At 51.3% G+C, this 17975-nt stretch overlaps 1 protein-coding gene across 1 annotated transcript in view; it reads right to left on the bottom strand.

The window, feature by feature from the left end:
- Positions 1-13769: 13769 nt before the first annotated feature.
- The window catches only part of EREG (epiregulin), a 7183-nt gene continuing 2977 nt past the window's right edge, over positions 13770-17975 (bottom strand). The window contains exons 2-5 of the mRNA XM_010193791.1: positions 16025-16108; positions 15515-15638; positions 14817-14963; positions 13770-13830 (exon numbers count right to left, since the gene is read on the bottom strand). Coding sequence (XP_010192093.1) covers positions 13770-13830; positions 14817-14963; positions 15515-15638; positions 16025-16108 — 416 coding nt within the window. The remainder of the gene's footprint in view (positions 13831-14816; positions 14964-15514; positions 15639-16024; positions 16109-17975) is intronic.

Genomic DNA, 17975 nt, shown 5'->3' with positions numbered 1-17975 from the left:
GGATGCGGTCTTCACCAGGGGCTCGGGCGGTGGGGTAAGCGGCCCAGGAGAGACCCCCCCCTGGGTTTTGCCGTGGGTCTGGGAGCTGGGAGAGCAGAGGGCAGGTGCTGAAAGCCGGGCTGGCCCTGCTGTGGGCTCGCTGCACCAGGCCGCAAAGGTGATGCCCGGTGGCTTTTGCGGGATAGAAGCAGCGACCGGCAGCGGGGTCGTGCCTGCCATCTGTGCCCCCCGGGGATCCATGCAGAGGTGTGGGCAACTGACTGTACTGCTCAGGGTTGCCATGGAGAGTTCTGTGTATGGGACACAAGGAGTTTATGGTGCAGGCACACCTGTCTGGTCACTGCTCTTTGCTCTACCTCCGGCTCCTTGGAGAGGAAGTGAGGTGATATACGACAGAACTATTTTTCAGCAATAAATGTGGTGATCACCCTTACCCTCAGTCCACGCGTGTTTGCTTGAGCAGTGGATGAGTAACGACTGAGTAATGAGAGGAAAGGAAGGTGGGTGTGCATTCAGGCAGAGCCAAATGCGCTCCTCAGGGGCACTTTGGCTCCCAATTGCTGCTGCGGCCCTTAGCGGAGGGCACCTTGCCACAGCTGAGCTCTCTGCTGAGCTCTTGTGTAAGAAAGTGTGAAGCAGACCTGTGGTTAGGGGAGGAAACACCAGGGGCTGGGCTGAAATGTGCTGCTGTAGGCTGGGAACCTGTCTTGTAACTGAGAGGGGCTGAAGGGGACTTACAGCTCCAGCAGCCAACGGAGCCTCTGCTCGAGGTGGCTCAGTTGTTGAACTGTCATCTTCCTGTCCCCTCTTCCACACACACGCCGAAGGAGGACGTGCAGCTCCTGGCTCTGTCGTTGCAGGGTCATGACGATCCCACAAAGTGATGCCCAAGCACTCTAAAAAAGAAGTTGCCGAATCAGTGGCGTGGACGTTAACCTGTGACAGACAGCCCTGGCAGACCTCCGGCAGCCCCTATGTGTGCAGTGCAAAACTGATTTTAGTTAGCTGACGGCTTTACTTTTGGGTTTTTCTTTTTGCTTTTCCCCTCATTTCCCATGCCTTTTCCCTCAGCATCTACAGCAGGGAAAAGACAAATCCTGCTCAGCCGCTGCATCCCCACGACAGAGAGCGCTCGGTCCAGCTGCAGCACTGGGAGGCGGCAGCCGAGCAGCTGCAGTGCTGCAGTTTGGCCATCATGTGGGGTCAGCTAGAGCCTCGACAGGGCCCCTCGGGCCAGAATTCCCTTCCCACAAGACCCCGAATGTCCCAGGGCCTGGCATTAGCACAGACCAAGTGCATGAGTGGAGTTTCTCCAGAGGCAGAGACTTCAGGGCTTGGGGGCTCAAAGGTGGGGTTGGTCGTGCGAGGTTGGCTGAAGGGAGCTTTGTAAACTGGGAGCTTTCCTTCCCCCTCACCTGCCATGTTCAAGGTGCTGCAGCCTTCCTGCCGAGATTTCTCTTTTGCAGCTGTTAAAATGAAGTATTTCTCCCATTTTTTTTAAACTGGAGACTCACTGAAAACATTTTCAATCACTTTTTTAAAGTTCAGTCCCAGGAATATACTGAGCACTGAAAATTCCCACCCCGTGCGCTACGCTTGGCCAATTGCTGCGCAGCTGAAAGGAGCAGCGTCGCGGGGAACGGCCGAATGACCCCAGCGCAATTGCCCGTGTTACCTGCGCTGTTTAGAGACCAAACACGGCACATCCAGCGCCTGACTCACCGCCGTTCCCTCTCTCCGCCAATCTCCGGCCGATGGCTCCGGCTCGCTGACCGAGGAATTTGGCTCGGCGTGCTGCAGACTTGTCAGGCACTTCGCTGACTTCCTCCTGCTGCTCCTGCTTCCTGAAAGGAGAAGGGGCAGCCTGGCACCAAGCAGCACACCTCTGTGTGCAGAAACAGCAGCGAGGTGGTGACAGCCACCGGTTGTGCAGCAGGGGCTCAGCTGGGACACCAGGGAGCTCGTCCCAAATGTTGGTGTCTTGGCTAAGCCCTGCTTGGCTGCCTCTCTGAGAAGACCCCCTGGGGGGTCATGCGTTTGAGGATGTTGAGGGTGGGCTCCCATCGTGCACCCCAGCATTGCGTGTGCTGCTGGGGAGTAAGCACCAAGCCTGGTGGTGGCCTTCCTGCAGGGCTGGAAGGATGCTTAGACCCTGTCCTCTGGCCCAGCTTCCGGAGGATGTCCCCAGGAGCGCTAACAGGAGGAGAAGCCTTGAGGGGGCTGCCAGACTGACCCCCATGGGCTGGCCCGCTGCGGCTGGGCCGGTGGGGCAGGTTTTGGGCCAGCGAGGGCAGTGCTCACCTTTGGGAAGGTGCTGGTTCCCCGTGGATGCAGAGTGCCACCTACTGAGACACCGCTCCCGGCAGCACCTGGGGTTTTTTGGGGCTGCTGCTCGAAGAGTCCCTGCCCACTGGTCCAGCTTCACCAAGTTCATCTGCCCTCAGCCAGACCTCGTTTTCCACAGGCTGGTGGTGTGGTGGGAGGAGATGGGACGGCAGAGCACTGCCCCATTCTGGCTGGGGGAAATGAACGCCTGGGGAGCTGGGCTGGTCCTTCCTGTGCTTTGTCCATCTTTCCGCTAGCCCTAAAAACCTTCAGCACAGCCCACGCTCAGAGAGCGCCCCGCACAGGTGGTGTTGGTGCCAATTTCTTCCCCCTCTGCCCTCTGGCCATGTCCGTGGAGTACAGCACCATGGCCATGTCGGAAGGGAGGTTTCTCTCTGCCTCTCTTCTCCCAGGCTCATCTCCAGAAGATGTCCCAGGGATGGGCACTGTGGCTGTTCCCTGCTGTGGAGCAGCACATCACCTGGCTACCTGCAGCCCCGGCGCCACGCAGCCACCCGGGCAAGGACGTGATGTCCTGCGGCAGCGGTTCTGCATCTCCTGCTCTGTGGTGATTCCCAGCAAAGTCTGCTGAGCTGACATTAATGCGCTCTCTCCTTTTGCTTGGCAGCTCCTGGGACCTGCCGTCCTCCTCACTGACCATGGCCATGAGATGACTGAAAAGGAAGGATGTGCTCAGGATGTGAAATCGCACACTGTCAGCTGTGGTGTGTGCCAGGAGCCCCTGCACAGGCAGAGTATTTGGGTCGCATCTCCTTCTGTTCTGACCCCGGGGACCAGGCTGAAAAGTCACCTTGCTTTCACCCCAGACGGGGTGGCCAGCAAACAGCCTGTCCCTCCCTGAGCCCTGCCGTGGCAGTCGGGGACGTAGGCAGGGACTGGCAGGGGTGCAGTGACATCGATCCTGACAGCTGCCTGGCCTCGGCGGAGCCGCTTGGACACCGTGTCTTCCAGAAGAGCCCGAGTGCCAACTGCGATCTCGTTATTCACTCTCTTTACTTTTGATAAAAGCCCCGAGAAATGCGTGAAGGGAAAGGAAGTATCCAAAATACCTGCCCAGTAATTTTCTTCCCTGACATCACATGTTGATTTTGCAAGGGCGGGCACAGCTCAGCTGGGTGGTTGAACATGAGTCGTCCTTTCTCATCCATCCAGCTGAGAACAGGTGGAAAAGGGCAGTGACTCAAAGCAGAGCGCTGTCTGTCTGGGCAGCTCACCAGACTTTCACTTCACTTGTGATCTGCAGACGCTGGTATCTTCTGCTATCAGCAGCTCCCTCATAGGCAGGGAGGGAGCTTTGAAGTCACTCCGGTTCCTGCCGATGTAAATCCGCATTGCTGCAATAAAAAGGATGTAGATGTGTAGCTGGGTGCTGGGGAGGAGGGAAGGGGAAAGGCTCTGGTACTGCCTTGCTGGAAATCGGTGCGGATTCTGGCAGTCCCTGAGACCGCAGGTGTTCAGGTGGCCGTGCATCCCTGCCAGGGATTGCATGAGTGAAACCTGTCCAGAAAGGGAGTACTTTGTGCTCTTGTTCTGTCCATCAGCTGTCCACCCTGGGGAAGTCTGCCCGGTGGTACGTGTTCTCAGTCACTCCACATCTGACTGCACAATCTATCTGAGCATTATCTAAAGAAAAAAACAAAAAGGACAGACTCTATCAGCATGCGAGGCGAGATCTGCATTTTTCTTTCATTTATACAAATACAACTGAAAAACAGTCCCCCTGAAAACCTAGGGGGTACCTTCTCAGCCAAAGGAAACTCCAGCAGCCCTGAGCATCCCTGAAATACGCAGTGGTGCTGAGGAGTTTAATGCTACCAAACCACAGTGGTGAGATTTGACATCAGCTTTCCAGAGGCTTTCATGAATGGCAGGCAATGGGGAACAAGTTTATACTGATAATGGGCCATGCCATGGCTCCTGCTGTTGCTCGCTGGCCCTAGAAAGAGCCGAGCAGGACAGGCTGGGCTCAGTTCTGTGTTGGTGGTGTATCAGTCCTGCCATTTCTGGGGAAGCTACCTGCTGTTAGCGCGCCACCCCAGGCTCCAACTGCTCTCTTTTCCACACAGCATGCACTGAGCAGCTCTCGTTTGACGAAACACATCCTGCAGCGCTCACCCACTCGTTTTCATGCAATGGCTCAATTTGCAAAGGCTCAGGGGCAGATCCTGACCCCAGCACTAATTTAAGCACCTGAGGCCACAAGTTGAGTGAAGCAATACTGGGTTTACACTGGGATGAGGAGCTGGCCCTCAGCTAACAATCTCCTCCTCTAATACCACGTCCTGCCATGCCGCAGAGCACTGAAAACTGCTGCCCTTTCTTCCATTGCCTTGGGTGATTCGCAGAAACCTCCCCCGGGCCTGTCCATGGCTCGTGGGCCTACCCATGTCCTCCCTGCGGTGGGCTCTCCATGGCACCGCAATCCAAACCGACCCTCCTGACCCCCACAGGACAGAAAGGGGTAGGTGCTTTATGTGGGAACCCCTACAGAAACTGAGGCCAGAGCTCAGTTGTGGTGGGCAGTGGCACTACACCGATTCATGCAGGCAACATTACTCTGCCCATTTACCTTCAATATCACAGCGTTTTGCCGGCACTGCATGTTATTTTATATATTCAGAGCACCACGTCGCTGTTAGATGGGCAAAATCATCAGATCATCTCTCCTCTCCATAGCATTTCCAGGACTGCAGCCCAGCACGGTCCCCAGCGAGGAGAACAGCCAGCTCATGGCTTTCCAAAGGTGTACATAGCTACCAGATCATTCTGCAAGTGCTCCAGAAGTGCTCGTTCTGAAAAGAACAGAGAAAATGTTTAAAGGTGGAGCTGCGCTCAAGGTAGCAGAAGCTGCGTGACTGCTGTTTGTTTGGTTTTGGGGGTCTCCCAGCTCAATCACAGGACGCACTCGGCTTTGAGAACATGTGTAATTATGTGTGCAGTGTGGCCGTTGGATTAATGATGTCTACATTGAGGAAAACACGGGCTTTTTTCCTCTAGTGTTATGGCCTCTATGGCTCTAGTTCTTAGAGACTGAGCTGAGAAAGAGCCAGAGCAGAAATCTTCACATTAAAAAAGCCTCCACAAAACAAAACAAATCAAACCACCACTACCTAGTGTTTTTAAAAGCTAAAACATAGCTACCTCTGCCACCTGCCGTGTTAGCTATAGGTCTGCTGTTTTCTGCATTCCATGCAACATCTGGATGACCACTTTTTTTGCTTACTGCGTTCAAGGGCGTTTCTATGTAGGCATAGGCACTTTGGTGGATTTTAATTCTGCCATGCTGACTGCACCCTTCTTTTAAGGAGCGCTGTGTGCTACAGTCAGGGCAAATGCAGCAGCTGGTTTAACAGTGCAGGAACGATCCTTTATAGGCACAAGGCAAAGTTCCTCGAGAAGGTGTCTGTCAGATGGAGTGACAACAATTTGGGGCTATGAGGATCTTTGGCTTGCAAGTCCAGCTTGGACACGTGATAACCGTTAGGCAATTTTCTCCCGGAAGTGCAGCTGAAGTTTTGGCTTTTTATAATCTTCCTTGCATGATGTTTTTTTAACCTGGTTCCCAAGCTGAGCATCTTCAGCATCTTCACGACGTGACACACAGCCCATGGTGTGAGAGGGGCTGCTGTTTTGGGTAACACGCCTGTTTCTCCTCTGCTGTGTTCGTTGGTCTGGTGGTGCTCAAGCCCTTTTTGAGCGGAGGGTCTTTGGCGTGAGCGAGACTCTCAGTATTTCCCCTGATTTGAATGGTTTCCTTCTGATTCACTCTGCCATCAGAAAGAGGAGGGCACCTGGTACTGCCTCACACAGCTGAGTTTTTGCCATGGGTGCATCAGGAGGTGAATTTTCTTTACCTCTTTGGAGTCATTTCGTATGTGAAGAAACAATGAATCATAAGGAGAAGCCTACAGCGACTGGAAACTCCTTTCCTCTCCCCTTTGCCAAAGCTGGATTTTTTCCCTAGAACAAAGCCCAGGCAAGCCTTCCTACGCACAACATGGATTACGTACATCTCTCTGGATTCTGGTTTTTTCACAGGCCGTGAGCAAGCAGAGAAGCTCGGGAGAACACTATTTCACAGGCATGTTTGTTATGCTCCCTTGGAAATCCCATTGTTCGCTGGTAGCGCCTGCATTTGGCTACCAGCGCTGAGCCCTCGTGACGTTGGCCGCTTTAATTGTGCCGAGGTGCTAGGACCTAAGCGTGAAATTTGGCAAACTAAAAAGGTGCCACTGCAATAACTCAGTCCTGCCAGTTGGGGCACTCATTTCAACATGGCCAAGTGGGATTGGTGAGCGAGTGCTTGGCGAGGCGGCTTCCAGCCACGCAGCTCCATCCGTCAGCAAAGCCTGTGCGGGCAGAGCATCTCGTGTCTCCTCTTCTTTGCCTGTGTCCCCAAAGGCTGCAGTGTGGGGACGGTGCGTTCCCAGGAGAGGACTGCTGACACACACCACGTGAGTAAGGTCTTATTTGCATAAAGATTGCAGACTCATGCTGTGCAGGAGGTTTCCTAGGCGCAGTCTCATTTCCTTCTGTAGGTAGGTTTGCCTTCATGGAGGAAAAACCCTCTTCTTGAAGTCCTTGGCAGAAACCAGTTTACATTGGCACGCCACAAAGCCATAGCATGTTTGGGTCCGCCCAAGTCTGACTGCATGGAGGCACCCTCTGCCCCTCTGAAGCAAAACAGAGCCTCTGCTGTGAGTTGAATTTGGGTATCCTGCTTACATGGGTCATGCTGGGCTGACAAGAAGTCCCATTCCCCTCCTCAATGTCAGCATCAACGTATATCCCCAATATCAACCTATGTCCTCAATGTCAACGTACATCCTCAATGTCAGTGTACGTGTGGCTGCACTTCTCCCTGTGGGCTTCACCCAGGAGGGTTCAGTGGGAGCAGGGGTCTGCTTTGAACGTGGGGGATGAACCTGGAGGTGGCAAATCTACAGCCTCCACCACTCAAGGCTTTCCTTGAAGTGCAGAGCTCAGCTCTGCTCCTTTGCCATGGTGAGAGGGAACTGAGCTATGCCAGGGAGGTAAAAGTAAAGAAGAAGTTTCAGACTAAGGTTTGCGCCCCTCTGCCTCCACCCAGTGTCTTCTGAAAGCTTTATTCCAGATTTACCTGCTTCTCTGACAATGAACAGGCTTTTCTGTTCTTAACTCCAGAAAGTTATTCTCAAGCTTGCTCAAGTTGCCTGGAACTAACACGTTCCTATGTAAGGAGAGAGAGAAAATCCACTGGCATTCAACTAAATTTAACCTATTTTAGGATTGAAAGAAGCATTGTTTTAACATGCACAGAACAGGTCACTAAGCTGTGCAGCCAAAAAGCCATTTTTCCCCACATTAGCAGAGTGGAAAAAAACATTTAAAAGGAGGAGAAAAATGAGCCGAGAAAAATGCACAAGACTTTGTACAAAAACCCAGAGACGACCGCAGAGTTTCAGTTCAAGAGTCACGTTTCAAGTGTCCTGACCCGTACGAATGCCAAATCCTGCGTTTTGCAGGTGTTACACGCTACGCATTAAGTGACACAGTAAATAAATATATCAAATGATTTGGAAGAAACTGAAAGGAACAGAGCCAGGGCCTTGCTGACCTACAACGACAGGCAGCCTCGCACTTACCTTTACAAACGCCTCTGCAAGAGCGATTTTCACCCAGGCTGTGACCCATCCCCACGTCTACACGCAGAGTCAGTATCTTCCCAGCCTGCCCACAAAGGCAGAGCTGTCATGCCTGTGTCCCCACAGCCCTTCCCCAAAGTCCGACCCCGGCTCTGCGCAAGGCTTTTCCCACTGACCAGGCTTTGCCTCGCAGCCACAGGCACCACGTACCCATCTCCCCGGCCCTGGTCTTGGAGGGCCTGCTGAACCTGCTGTCCCTCAGCCAGCAATCCCAGGAGCCAGATCTTCAGTGCGGCGAGAGGGGCATCAAGGCGGCTTCTCCATGAACCCTGAGCTCCGCTGTGGGAAATGGTGACTCCCTGCTGCACCACAGGTGGAAATCTGCAAGGGAGACAGGCAAAAAAAGCATCGCTTCATCAGCGGGGGATGTCTGAGGGACAGCTTTCTCTGACACAGCTCCGTACCCCATGCTAGGAGAGCCACAAACAGTACATGTGCCATTTCCTTGCCACCACGACTGCCAAATGACTGCTGTGGCAATGGGAAATCTAGCTATTTTGGGCGTCTATCAGTGGGCTAAATGCACCAGGGCCGAGGTCACAGGCAAATCCCTGGCGGGATGCAGTGGTGCTTGTGTTCTCAGACCAAAATGAGCTCGAGCAGCTTACTCTGAAGTGGATGAATTTGGAGGAAGGGCAGCTGTGGGGTGAATAAAACCCATCATATCACTTGGCATCGCTTCCAGCCTCTGCTGAAGGAAGGCTGAGGTTCAGGGTACCTGTGGCTGTGAGAGACAAGGCTGACAAAATCCTCGCTGAATTTCTGAGCTGAATTTCTGAGCTAACTTCCCACGGCAGGACCCTCTGTCTCTGCTGCACCGAGTCTGGTACCCGAGCCCCGATCGTGCCAGACTGGGATGATGCTCACGATGCCCCTCGCAAGGAAACCGGGATCCGGCAGCGAGATGTAGTCCTGGAGGTGACCACTAGATGGGAATGAAACCAGTGCTGAAATTTCACCGCACCATTCAGCAACGCTGACTGAGGAACAGGACTTTTCTCCCGCTGTCTGCTTGATTTGAGCTCATCAGAACAAAACAGCTAGGGTGAGATGAAAAAAAAAAACACCCAAGAAGTTCTGACTAGTGCTGAACTGGCTGAAATGAACCCAGTTCAGTTATCCCAGTGGAAAGGAAAATTAAATAAGTAGCTGAATACCTTGAGAGAAGAAACAACCCCACTTTTACTTGCCTGTTTCAGAACCTGCATTTTCCACCAGAATAAATCTTTCAGGTGGAAAACTTCCCAGCAGCCTCTCCCTGGGTGAGGCTTTGCAGATGCTAAGGGTGTGGAATATCCTTTTTTTGGGGTATTCTCTTCCCATTGCAAAAGAGCAATGTGTTACTAGTGAGAAGGAGAGGAGTTGAAGCTCTTGGAGCTGGTTAGAAACCAGGCTGCCTGAAGATGACGTCTTGCACTCACTTTGCCAGCTGTTGCAAATCCAGACGGATTTCTGACATTCTTCCTTCCTCATTTAAATGCTTATGTTCTCCTGGTGCACTTTCTCCAGGGCTGAAGCTCGCAGTGCATTGCTCTGCTGTCTCACTTGTTCTTGGCATGGGTGGGATGAGCAGGGGGACCTCCTGAATGAGCTCCCGACGTCTGGGAGGCCACAGGTGCCCTGATTTTGCGAGGTACTGAATTTCTGTTTCCTGCTGCCTTCAATGCTGTGTCCTTTTTGCAGTCAAAAGTCTCACCATCTTTTCTTGCCCTCATCTGAACTCTGTTCTTCCTTCATTTTCCGCCCCATTATTACAACTCTCCGGTTCGGTTTCCACTGCCCCCATCTCAGCAGTGACCCGAGGGCTTATTCCCCTGTCGTTGCGTGTATCCGGATGGATATCCATCTCCCATCAGCTAATCTCTCTTGAAATTAACTCCAATTTCCCCTTCTCTGCAGCCTCGATGACAGCAGGCCTGGCAGAGGCAGCTCAACTGGCTCCTCTTCCTCAGCCGTGTGGCTCGTACAACCGCCTCGGCTTCCCGTTATAATGAAGGGCACGGACACCCAGCCTGACAAACCGGAATAGGAAGAGCCACCACCACTAAGGACCACTGAAAACCATCCATGGAGAAATGGTGGCTCCCAGCTGGGGCTGATGCCTGCGCCTCATCTCCTAAATTTCTACGGGGTTTTTCTGTCAAGAGGCTGATGCCCCCTGGTGACTGGGTCAGGAGGATCAGACTGGCATCCATCAGGGTAGGGCAGAGAGATTTCATAATGTTTTTTGATCAGTTGTTTTCATCTCCCAGTTTGCTGGGAAAGCTTTTAATCATACAGGATGGAATTATATAATGGGAGTGTTGGAGTAATTCAGGTTTGGCACCGGCTTTATTAAAATAATGATGGCGATTTGTGCAAGACCAAACTTCTACATTTACTGACGGATCACCCTCCATTCGTCCTTCCTTCTGGCTGTTCATCCGTCCATCCATCCCTCCATCCTTTCTTCATCATAGAGGGATGACTGCTACTGACCCAGCCCAGATTTGCACGGGGTGTGTGATCTGTCAGTCTTTCCAGCCCATTTAACCTCCTCTCTCTCTGGCTGTGCCCCATACCCGGGCCTTCTCGTGAGCAGCCCCGAGGCGAGGACATGGACCAGTTGTCCAAACATCCTCCACCTTGGTGATGTAACCCAAGACCGTAATGGAGGCTCTCAGCAAGCCTGTGACATTATGGGCTGACGCGCTCCAAGGAAAGCCACTGAGGGAGACACGAGACTCACAGAGGCTTGGCACTGCCACAGCACCTCTAGTGATGGATGCTGAAAAGGTTTCTCCCTCGAGAAGTGGTGAGGTGAGGGATGGCTGAAGTTACTGTGACTGCTCCCATTCTGATCGCTTTGCAGCTTTCTGGCTGGCTGCTGCTTTTGGGAAGATTTTTCTTCTCATGGTCTCTTAAAAAACCCAGACATGTTGTGACCAGGGGAAATATTAACAGCAGTAACATTTGCACAAAAGCACAGCATTTCAGAGAGCTTACAGTCCTTCCACCGAGCACTGAGGGAGGAGCTGTTGCCATTGCTTTCTACATCCGACAGCCTCAGACTTGAAAGCATCAGGTGTCCTTTGCTTGAATCCCCAGAGGCTGGAATGGGTTTCAGATAAAATATACAGACATGCGGGCAAGAATCACACAGCAAGGTTCCTGACGAGGCAGGATGCGGTAAGTTTTAAAATGATACAGAGATGTCAAATGGGGCACAGCTGCAGCTGATGGGAGCTGTGGTCGCTCAGTCCTCCAGAAACCTGTTAGCAAAAGCATCCTAGGCAGAAAAGCTGCACAGCAACACATCAGTGACATTGGGGACATGTAGGTGGCCGTGGTATCAGCTCTGCCATGCTGCAGTTTGACATGGGCATGGCTGAACTTCCCTGACAGGAGCCTGTAACACTCGTGCAGGAAGCGAGGTTTGGTAAGAAAGGCTTAGGCAGGGCAGCCTCGGAGGCACGGCACAGGCGCTCGCAGCAGCGGAAAGAGCCGCAGCCAAAGGTGACTGACAACGGGTGGTGCGGGCAAGGAAGAGCTGGTGGTGCCAGCAGAAACCATGGGAAGAATGAGGGAGGTTCACTCTCTGAGACAAATTATTTGGGGTGTGTCATGAGGACCTGTCTGCGTGGTTGCTGGACTGGCACTCTACCTCCAGACGGCACAAGCGGTTGAGGTGGCAGGCTGGTATGTGGCCCCAAGCTTTCCAGTTGCTCAATCATGTGCAGGAGTGAGAAAAATACAGGCTCTAGAAGGGCTGTTACGGGCTGGGAGTAAGATGAGCAACAGGATAGGTGGAGAAAGCCCAAGCCAAACCAAGACAGTCAGCTAAAAGTTAAGACAGGTAGGAAAAAACGCCACAAATGCTTCTCAAGCCTGGAAGTGGACTATTCCTCTTGGATTTGCCAGTGCAGAAAGCTAAAGGCATGCTAAAACCCAGGCTGTTGCTGTCCCTGCCATTTAAAACTTCTGTACCTGCAGCAGTGGGCGTGTGGAGCCCATGTGCTGCATCAGAGAGATGCATCGTCAGCTCCTGCGGCTGCTCGGGTCCAGAGGGGCTGGCAGCGAGCAGGGCAGGGGCACAGTTTGACCCTCAAATGGGACCTCAAATACGCGGTGCTGTCATTTACAGAAGATGGGCTGTGAGGATGGAGCCCCCTTTTGTGATGCTCCTGCCAAGCAGAGCAGAGGAGCAGAAAGGGCAGCGTGTGGGAGTCGGAGCAAAAGCCTTGCTGGGCTGCGTGTGCCTCTGGGGTGCGGCTTTTTGGGGAGTCCAGGAAAAGTTTCTGGAGGATGAACAGGGACTGGCCAGAGCAGGTCACAGACAGGCAGGGAAGCCCAAGGGGGAAACAACGATGTGTCACCATGTATCCCAACTGGGTCACAGAAAGAAGGGAAGGAGGCTCCAAGAATCAATTTTTCCCCATCTTCCCACTGGGAAAGGCTGCAGTACCAGTGAGGCTGCAGCTGGGGTTGCCAGTAGCTGTCACCAGTTACCCGGCAGAACAGGTTCCTGTGTGACAACCGGATTACAGGAGATGGAGAGAGGAAGTGAAAAGCTGAGGAACAGCTAATGAAGGCCCTGTGACACAGCCTTAACCCAGTTAACCGGAATTACCAACAGTCCTCTCCTAACTCGATGCCAAAGGGCAACACAAAGGACCAGGCAGACCAGGGAAAATCTGTATTGTCTAGACCCATCTTGAACATTGACTGACCTGCACTGAGGGTTGGGTAAGGACTGGTCTGCAGTGCTGCCAAAAATGAGTGCCTCAGTTATCTCAGCAGATGACAGAAGGTAGCCACAGGCTACCTGCACAGACCCAGCATGTCAAGCGTAAACCTTACAGGATGACCCAGTGCTTGAAAAAGAGGGGTAAGATATCCCATGGCCTATCCCAGAGGACTATTCTGTCACTATTTGAGGCCAACAAGGTATCCACACGAAGGCCAAACTCAAGAAGTTTCCTTTCCCCTGCTCCCAGCCGTAGGACAAACATTACGGCAGAAGCTACGGGGAGGACTCGAGTGCTGGTTCTGAGGGAGCTTTCTTCCTGTAGCTACACTTGAGCTGTGGTGTGTTCCTGTGCTCAGCTGCAGACACCGACCGACTCGCACTGCTGCCTCCCCGCTGCAATCCAGAATACACCCAGTGTGTGTGCATGAGCTGAGATCCACGCTGTGTCACACCGTACATGTTGGACAGGCTGTGCTCTTTCTTCCTTCAAGTCCTCCTCCAATTATGCCCGCTAAGAGCAATGTTCATGGGAACTAAGGTGCATCGATACGTGTTATTAGTGATACTATGGTTTCTTGCTCCAAATATAACTGCTGGGGCTTCGAACACCCTGCTCAGCCACGCTGCGCCAAGTTTCACTTCAATCAAACCACACAGACAATTTGACTTTGTTCAGAACTTTTCTTTCAAGGAGTAGCATCGTTTTGAGCATATTCACAAGAATAAATATAAAATTACTCTTCAGAGTAAGATGATGCGTTTTTATAAAAATATATCTTTATCCCACAGAACCACTTAGGTGGGGTTCTCATTAGGAAATATTATTTAATAAAAAAATAAAACACTGAAAATAAAATGCTTGACCTATACTGATTGGATTACCAAGCAATTGAAATTTTTTAAAGTATATAAATATTGCAAATATTGTTAATAAAAATAACATTTAAATAGATGGGAAGCCACTGAGTCCATCGGATGAACAGAACACTGTATGGCAGCCACGGTCTCTTCTACAGGGTACCAACTTCCTTGTACTCGCTGGCGTTCGCTTGTCTCCTCTTGCTTCGGTACCTGGATGTAGAGAAGACAAGTGTGAGTTTTGGAAAGCCAGTTGTTCCAAATGGTTTCTTGGGGGTGGGGGAAAAGGAAGAAGAAAAAGCTGTATGACCTCCTCATGCCTGTTTAAAGGTCTAGCAGCTAGGCTCTGTCTGTGCTCCTTTCCAGGGCTGAGCTAACTTGTAAGCAGAGTCTCCTTTCTCAACTCTTCACTGAAGATTTCACATCTGCATTCAAGTCTTGCTGCTGGTACTAGGTCTGTCTCTGCTGGATCCCTCCCTGCAATAGGGCTGAGCAGCCCAACTGGGCCATCTTCTGATCGAGATGATCAAGTCTTCAGGCAGGGAAGAGCAATCACAGCAGTCCCCATCTAGCTATCAGATCTGTGCGGCTGAGCTCTCCCTCGGGGGTTGCTGTACCTTCTCGGCTCTCTGACAGCCGCTTCTGCTTAGTTGTTAGCGTGAAGAAGGATTACTGCTGCTTGGGGGTGTGTTAATGTAGAAGACTACTGTCCCCCCCATGGTAAAGCTGGTGAGGCAATGCTTGGGATATCACAGTCACCATAGAAACACAGCAGATAAACCAATTAGCAAGTATTGACCCAGTTGCTCTCCAGTTCCCGACGACTGGGGAAATAGCATTACCAAGAAAAGGAGCCAGAATTTTCCTATTCCCTGTTTGCTCTCTTCCTTACCTCAGCTCACCCTGGAAGACACACGTGAACCAAGCTATGCAGCTCTCTGTCAGGGTTAAATGGTGCCTGAGGGTTGTGGTGTGTAGCCTGCCACTGAGGGATGCTTTGCAGTCAGCACACGTCCTTTCTGGCACCCTTCACTAAGAGCAGGCTAGGGAGGTGTCTGCACAGCAAACTATCTCCATGGCAAACTATCTCCCAGTCAAGTGAGCATAGGTATCCCAGTCTATCTGGAGGTGCTCAGTGGACACCTCACTGCACATACAGTTGACTCGCCTTCCTGAGCCACGAAGAAAACCTTCCTTACCTTCTGCAGATGTAGTAGCTTGCAATAGAGATGGCAGCAAGGAAGAGCAGAACTACGATGACTGTCAGTGCCACGTACTCCTTACTGAGGGGTTGTCTGACGAGCTCTGAATGCACACACCGGACACCAGAGAAGCCAACATCGCACCTGAGGAGAAGAGACGCAGAATTACAGACGTTGCCGTGGGGTTTCACTTCAGCAGTCCACAAAGCCTGCTGTACTGCTGGCTTACTGTTTCCTCAGGAACAAGCAATTCGAACTAATGTAACCCAAGGCCATGTGGTCCTAGAAATGGTTGCAAAATGTTCAAGCAAATGAGGAATACCTTTCAAAATGCCTACAGGATCTTTATTTCGTAGGCTGAATCAAAGGAATGAACTTGCTGTTTTGCCTGAGGTCTGGCTTTCACACTACGGTAAATACAGATGAAGAGAGAAGCACATCAGAATGAGTGTCCCACGTTTAAGCTGGGCTGGTGACTAATCTCAGGTGTCTAAGACTCTCACTCAGGTTTCACTGGAGCCAGCACATGTCCTTACCACTTGCTAAAATGCAGCTATGGTGTATCATAGACATACTGCTCCATTTTGTGAGCATTGAAATGCCTTGATTGGTGTTCAGCTAAGTGATCAAAGGTACAGTTCACCTCAAAGCCTGCCTTGGGGGGGGCTGCAGGACGCGCTGCGCTTTGTCCATACCTGCAATAGTGCTCGTCCAAGTCCACTATGTACACGCACTGTCCGTGGAAGCAGTAGTCCTTCATTTCGGGCTTGCATCTAGCTATCCCAACTTGAGCCACTCGTGGGCTGTTCTCTGTCTGGACTGTAAGGAGATTTTGTTAGCGTCTCAACAGTCTTATTTTCCCTTTGTATTTCCCAAACAATGTACACACTTTACAAGGACAACTAATAGTCTGGCCAGCAAGAGACCTCCCATGCAGTAGGCATTAAAGCAGGTGAACCTTCTGACTGGGGAGAGGATTTTCCCAAGCCAGAGTTATGCTGACTTTTCCTTCAGGAGTACCACATGAACTATTTCTGCTTTTAAAGCAGAGTTCTCACTTAAGACAGAGCTCTTCTGCTGAAGAAGTGATATAAAGGAGATGCAGGCTAAAAAATGGTCCTTTTTCAACACCACTGAGGACCCCAGCCCAAGGAAGATGGGAACCAAAGCCTTGTTATTCACAGAGAGCTGTGCAGGACACTTACTGAGAGCTGTTGTGCAGTTCTCCATGTCACCAGGCCCACATAATGGGATCACTGTTGTGCCCAGGACTGCTTGCAATAGGTAACCTGCAAGGGAATAAAAAGAAGAGTCAAAACTAGATGCTTTTTAAGAGCAGTTATTTCAGCTGGTGTACTCGTTAAGTTAATACAAGAAGAACAGAAGCTTTTTATCTTAATAGAAAAAAACTAGTGTTGTAAGGTGAAAAAATACAGGTCTGAGAGATGTGCTGCCAATATTCTGTAAGGCAGTCCAGAGAAACACGGCTGAAATACAAACTTTTAATGTAGAACAGAGATCAAACAGGAACTTGGTGTCTGTGACCACCTTTCACCCATGCTCTGAGTGAAACTGGGCAGGAACGGGCTTGGAGAGATTACACAGGTCAACAGGAGAGGCAGAAATTAGTCCAGCTCTGATAATGTTAGTTTTCCGACTAGTCTGGCACGACACCTGTGCAAGGGGCACAGCCAGGGTTCCACAATTGGACGTGGCAATCCAGCATTCACTGCAGGAGGAGTTCTTTTGGGCACCAAAATCAAGACATCCTCAAGTCCCAACAGCCCAGGGAGAGGATTTCCTCACACTCAGCAAGTCGTGCGGCGGGTGACTCAGCACACCAGGTCAGTGCAGAGCCAGGCTCAGTGCCCCACCAACAGCTTTGGAGACCACTTACTGCCGGAGGGAGGCTTAACACCTCCTTACCACCTGTCCTTCCTTCACCATCCACACTAAAGAACGAACAGGAGCTCAGCAGTTTGATGTGAGTACCAGATGTAACAGAAGACTGCATCACGCAGGCTGAGAGTGCAGCTACTGGACTGGCAGCTGCTTTTCCTTGGGGAGCAAAGGCTTTCTCTACCTTTTCTCCAAGATTCAGCTTTTAAAGCATCTTAACACCTCTGGGGCTCTATGGTGGTCACAGGCACAACTTTCAGGCATCCTACCAGTGGAAAGAACATTTCCAAAGGGGATTTGAAGGCCAACACGAGTACTTGTAGCCCCTGAGGAGCAGTCAACGTTTGCCCCAGCTGGCCATGAAATCCACTTGCCTAACGCTGCTGCTGTGGTCACCAAGTAACCTGCTGGTGAACTGCTGAGTCATCAGCCCCATGCCACACAAGTCTGTAATTTGTGTCTTTGGGCTGTTTGCCTCTATTAACTTGTCAGGTCACGCATGTCTAATGGAGGGAGTGTGCCTTCATAATTTCTCGATCACTCTAATTCAGCTCCGGTTATTAGAAAGTTTCATTACATCTCAGTGTTCAATCTAGTAGCGATCTATGGATTTTCTGCAGCTCACCTATTTCTGGTTGAGTAGCAAGACTTCCTTGAAGCTTTATTCCAGTTAGACACGAGAATGGCAGGAATATCCAGCTTAGAGGGACAGGGGTTGGTTGGTTGTTCCTTTGTGTTTCTTTAAACACACCATTGCTTCTCTTTACCTCCCTCTCCACTGCATCCCTTGCAAAGCTTGTAAGCTTTAGAAGAAAGGACAAAGCCTACGCTGGCCAAAGAGACAGCCATGGTAACACACCAATGATGCTGGCATCTTGACTTGTACAGGAGCCTAAGCTGGAGACATCTGCTCCTGCGAGCGTGACTCAGCAGGACCTCCCTTTCACTCCAGTGGGGCAGGACCTGCAAGTTTACTTTCAGGGTGGGTTTATTTTTTTAACAGCACTCTGCTTACTATAGATTTCATCAGGAGAATCAGTTTAACACTTCTGTAAGGCAATCTGAGACACCACAACAGAAAGTTAAAGCATTTGAAGGATGAAGCCATCAGCTGAGGGATGATGACAGCTCAGTTACTGTGAGAGCCACAGGCTTGGAGCTTCAGTTATGGACACGCTCTCCCAAGTGATGCTGGGAGAAGAAGATTTACCAAGTCAGTCCTTCCCAGGAGCTAGAGAGACATTTCAGGAGTGCTCC

This window comes from Mesitornis unicolor, unplaced genomic scaffold, assembly GCF_000695765.1.
Source record: "Mesitornis unicolor isolate BGI_N332 unplaced genomic scaffold, ASM69576v1 scaffold5381, whole genome shotgun sequence".
NCBI classification, from domain to species: Eukaryota; Metazoa; Chordata; class Aves; order Mesitornithiformes; family Mesitornithidae; genus Mesitornis; species Mesitornis unicolor.
Note: the sequence above shows the minus strand (reverse complement) of the source record. Positions and strands in the feature narration are given on the sequence as shown.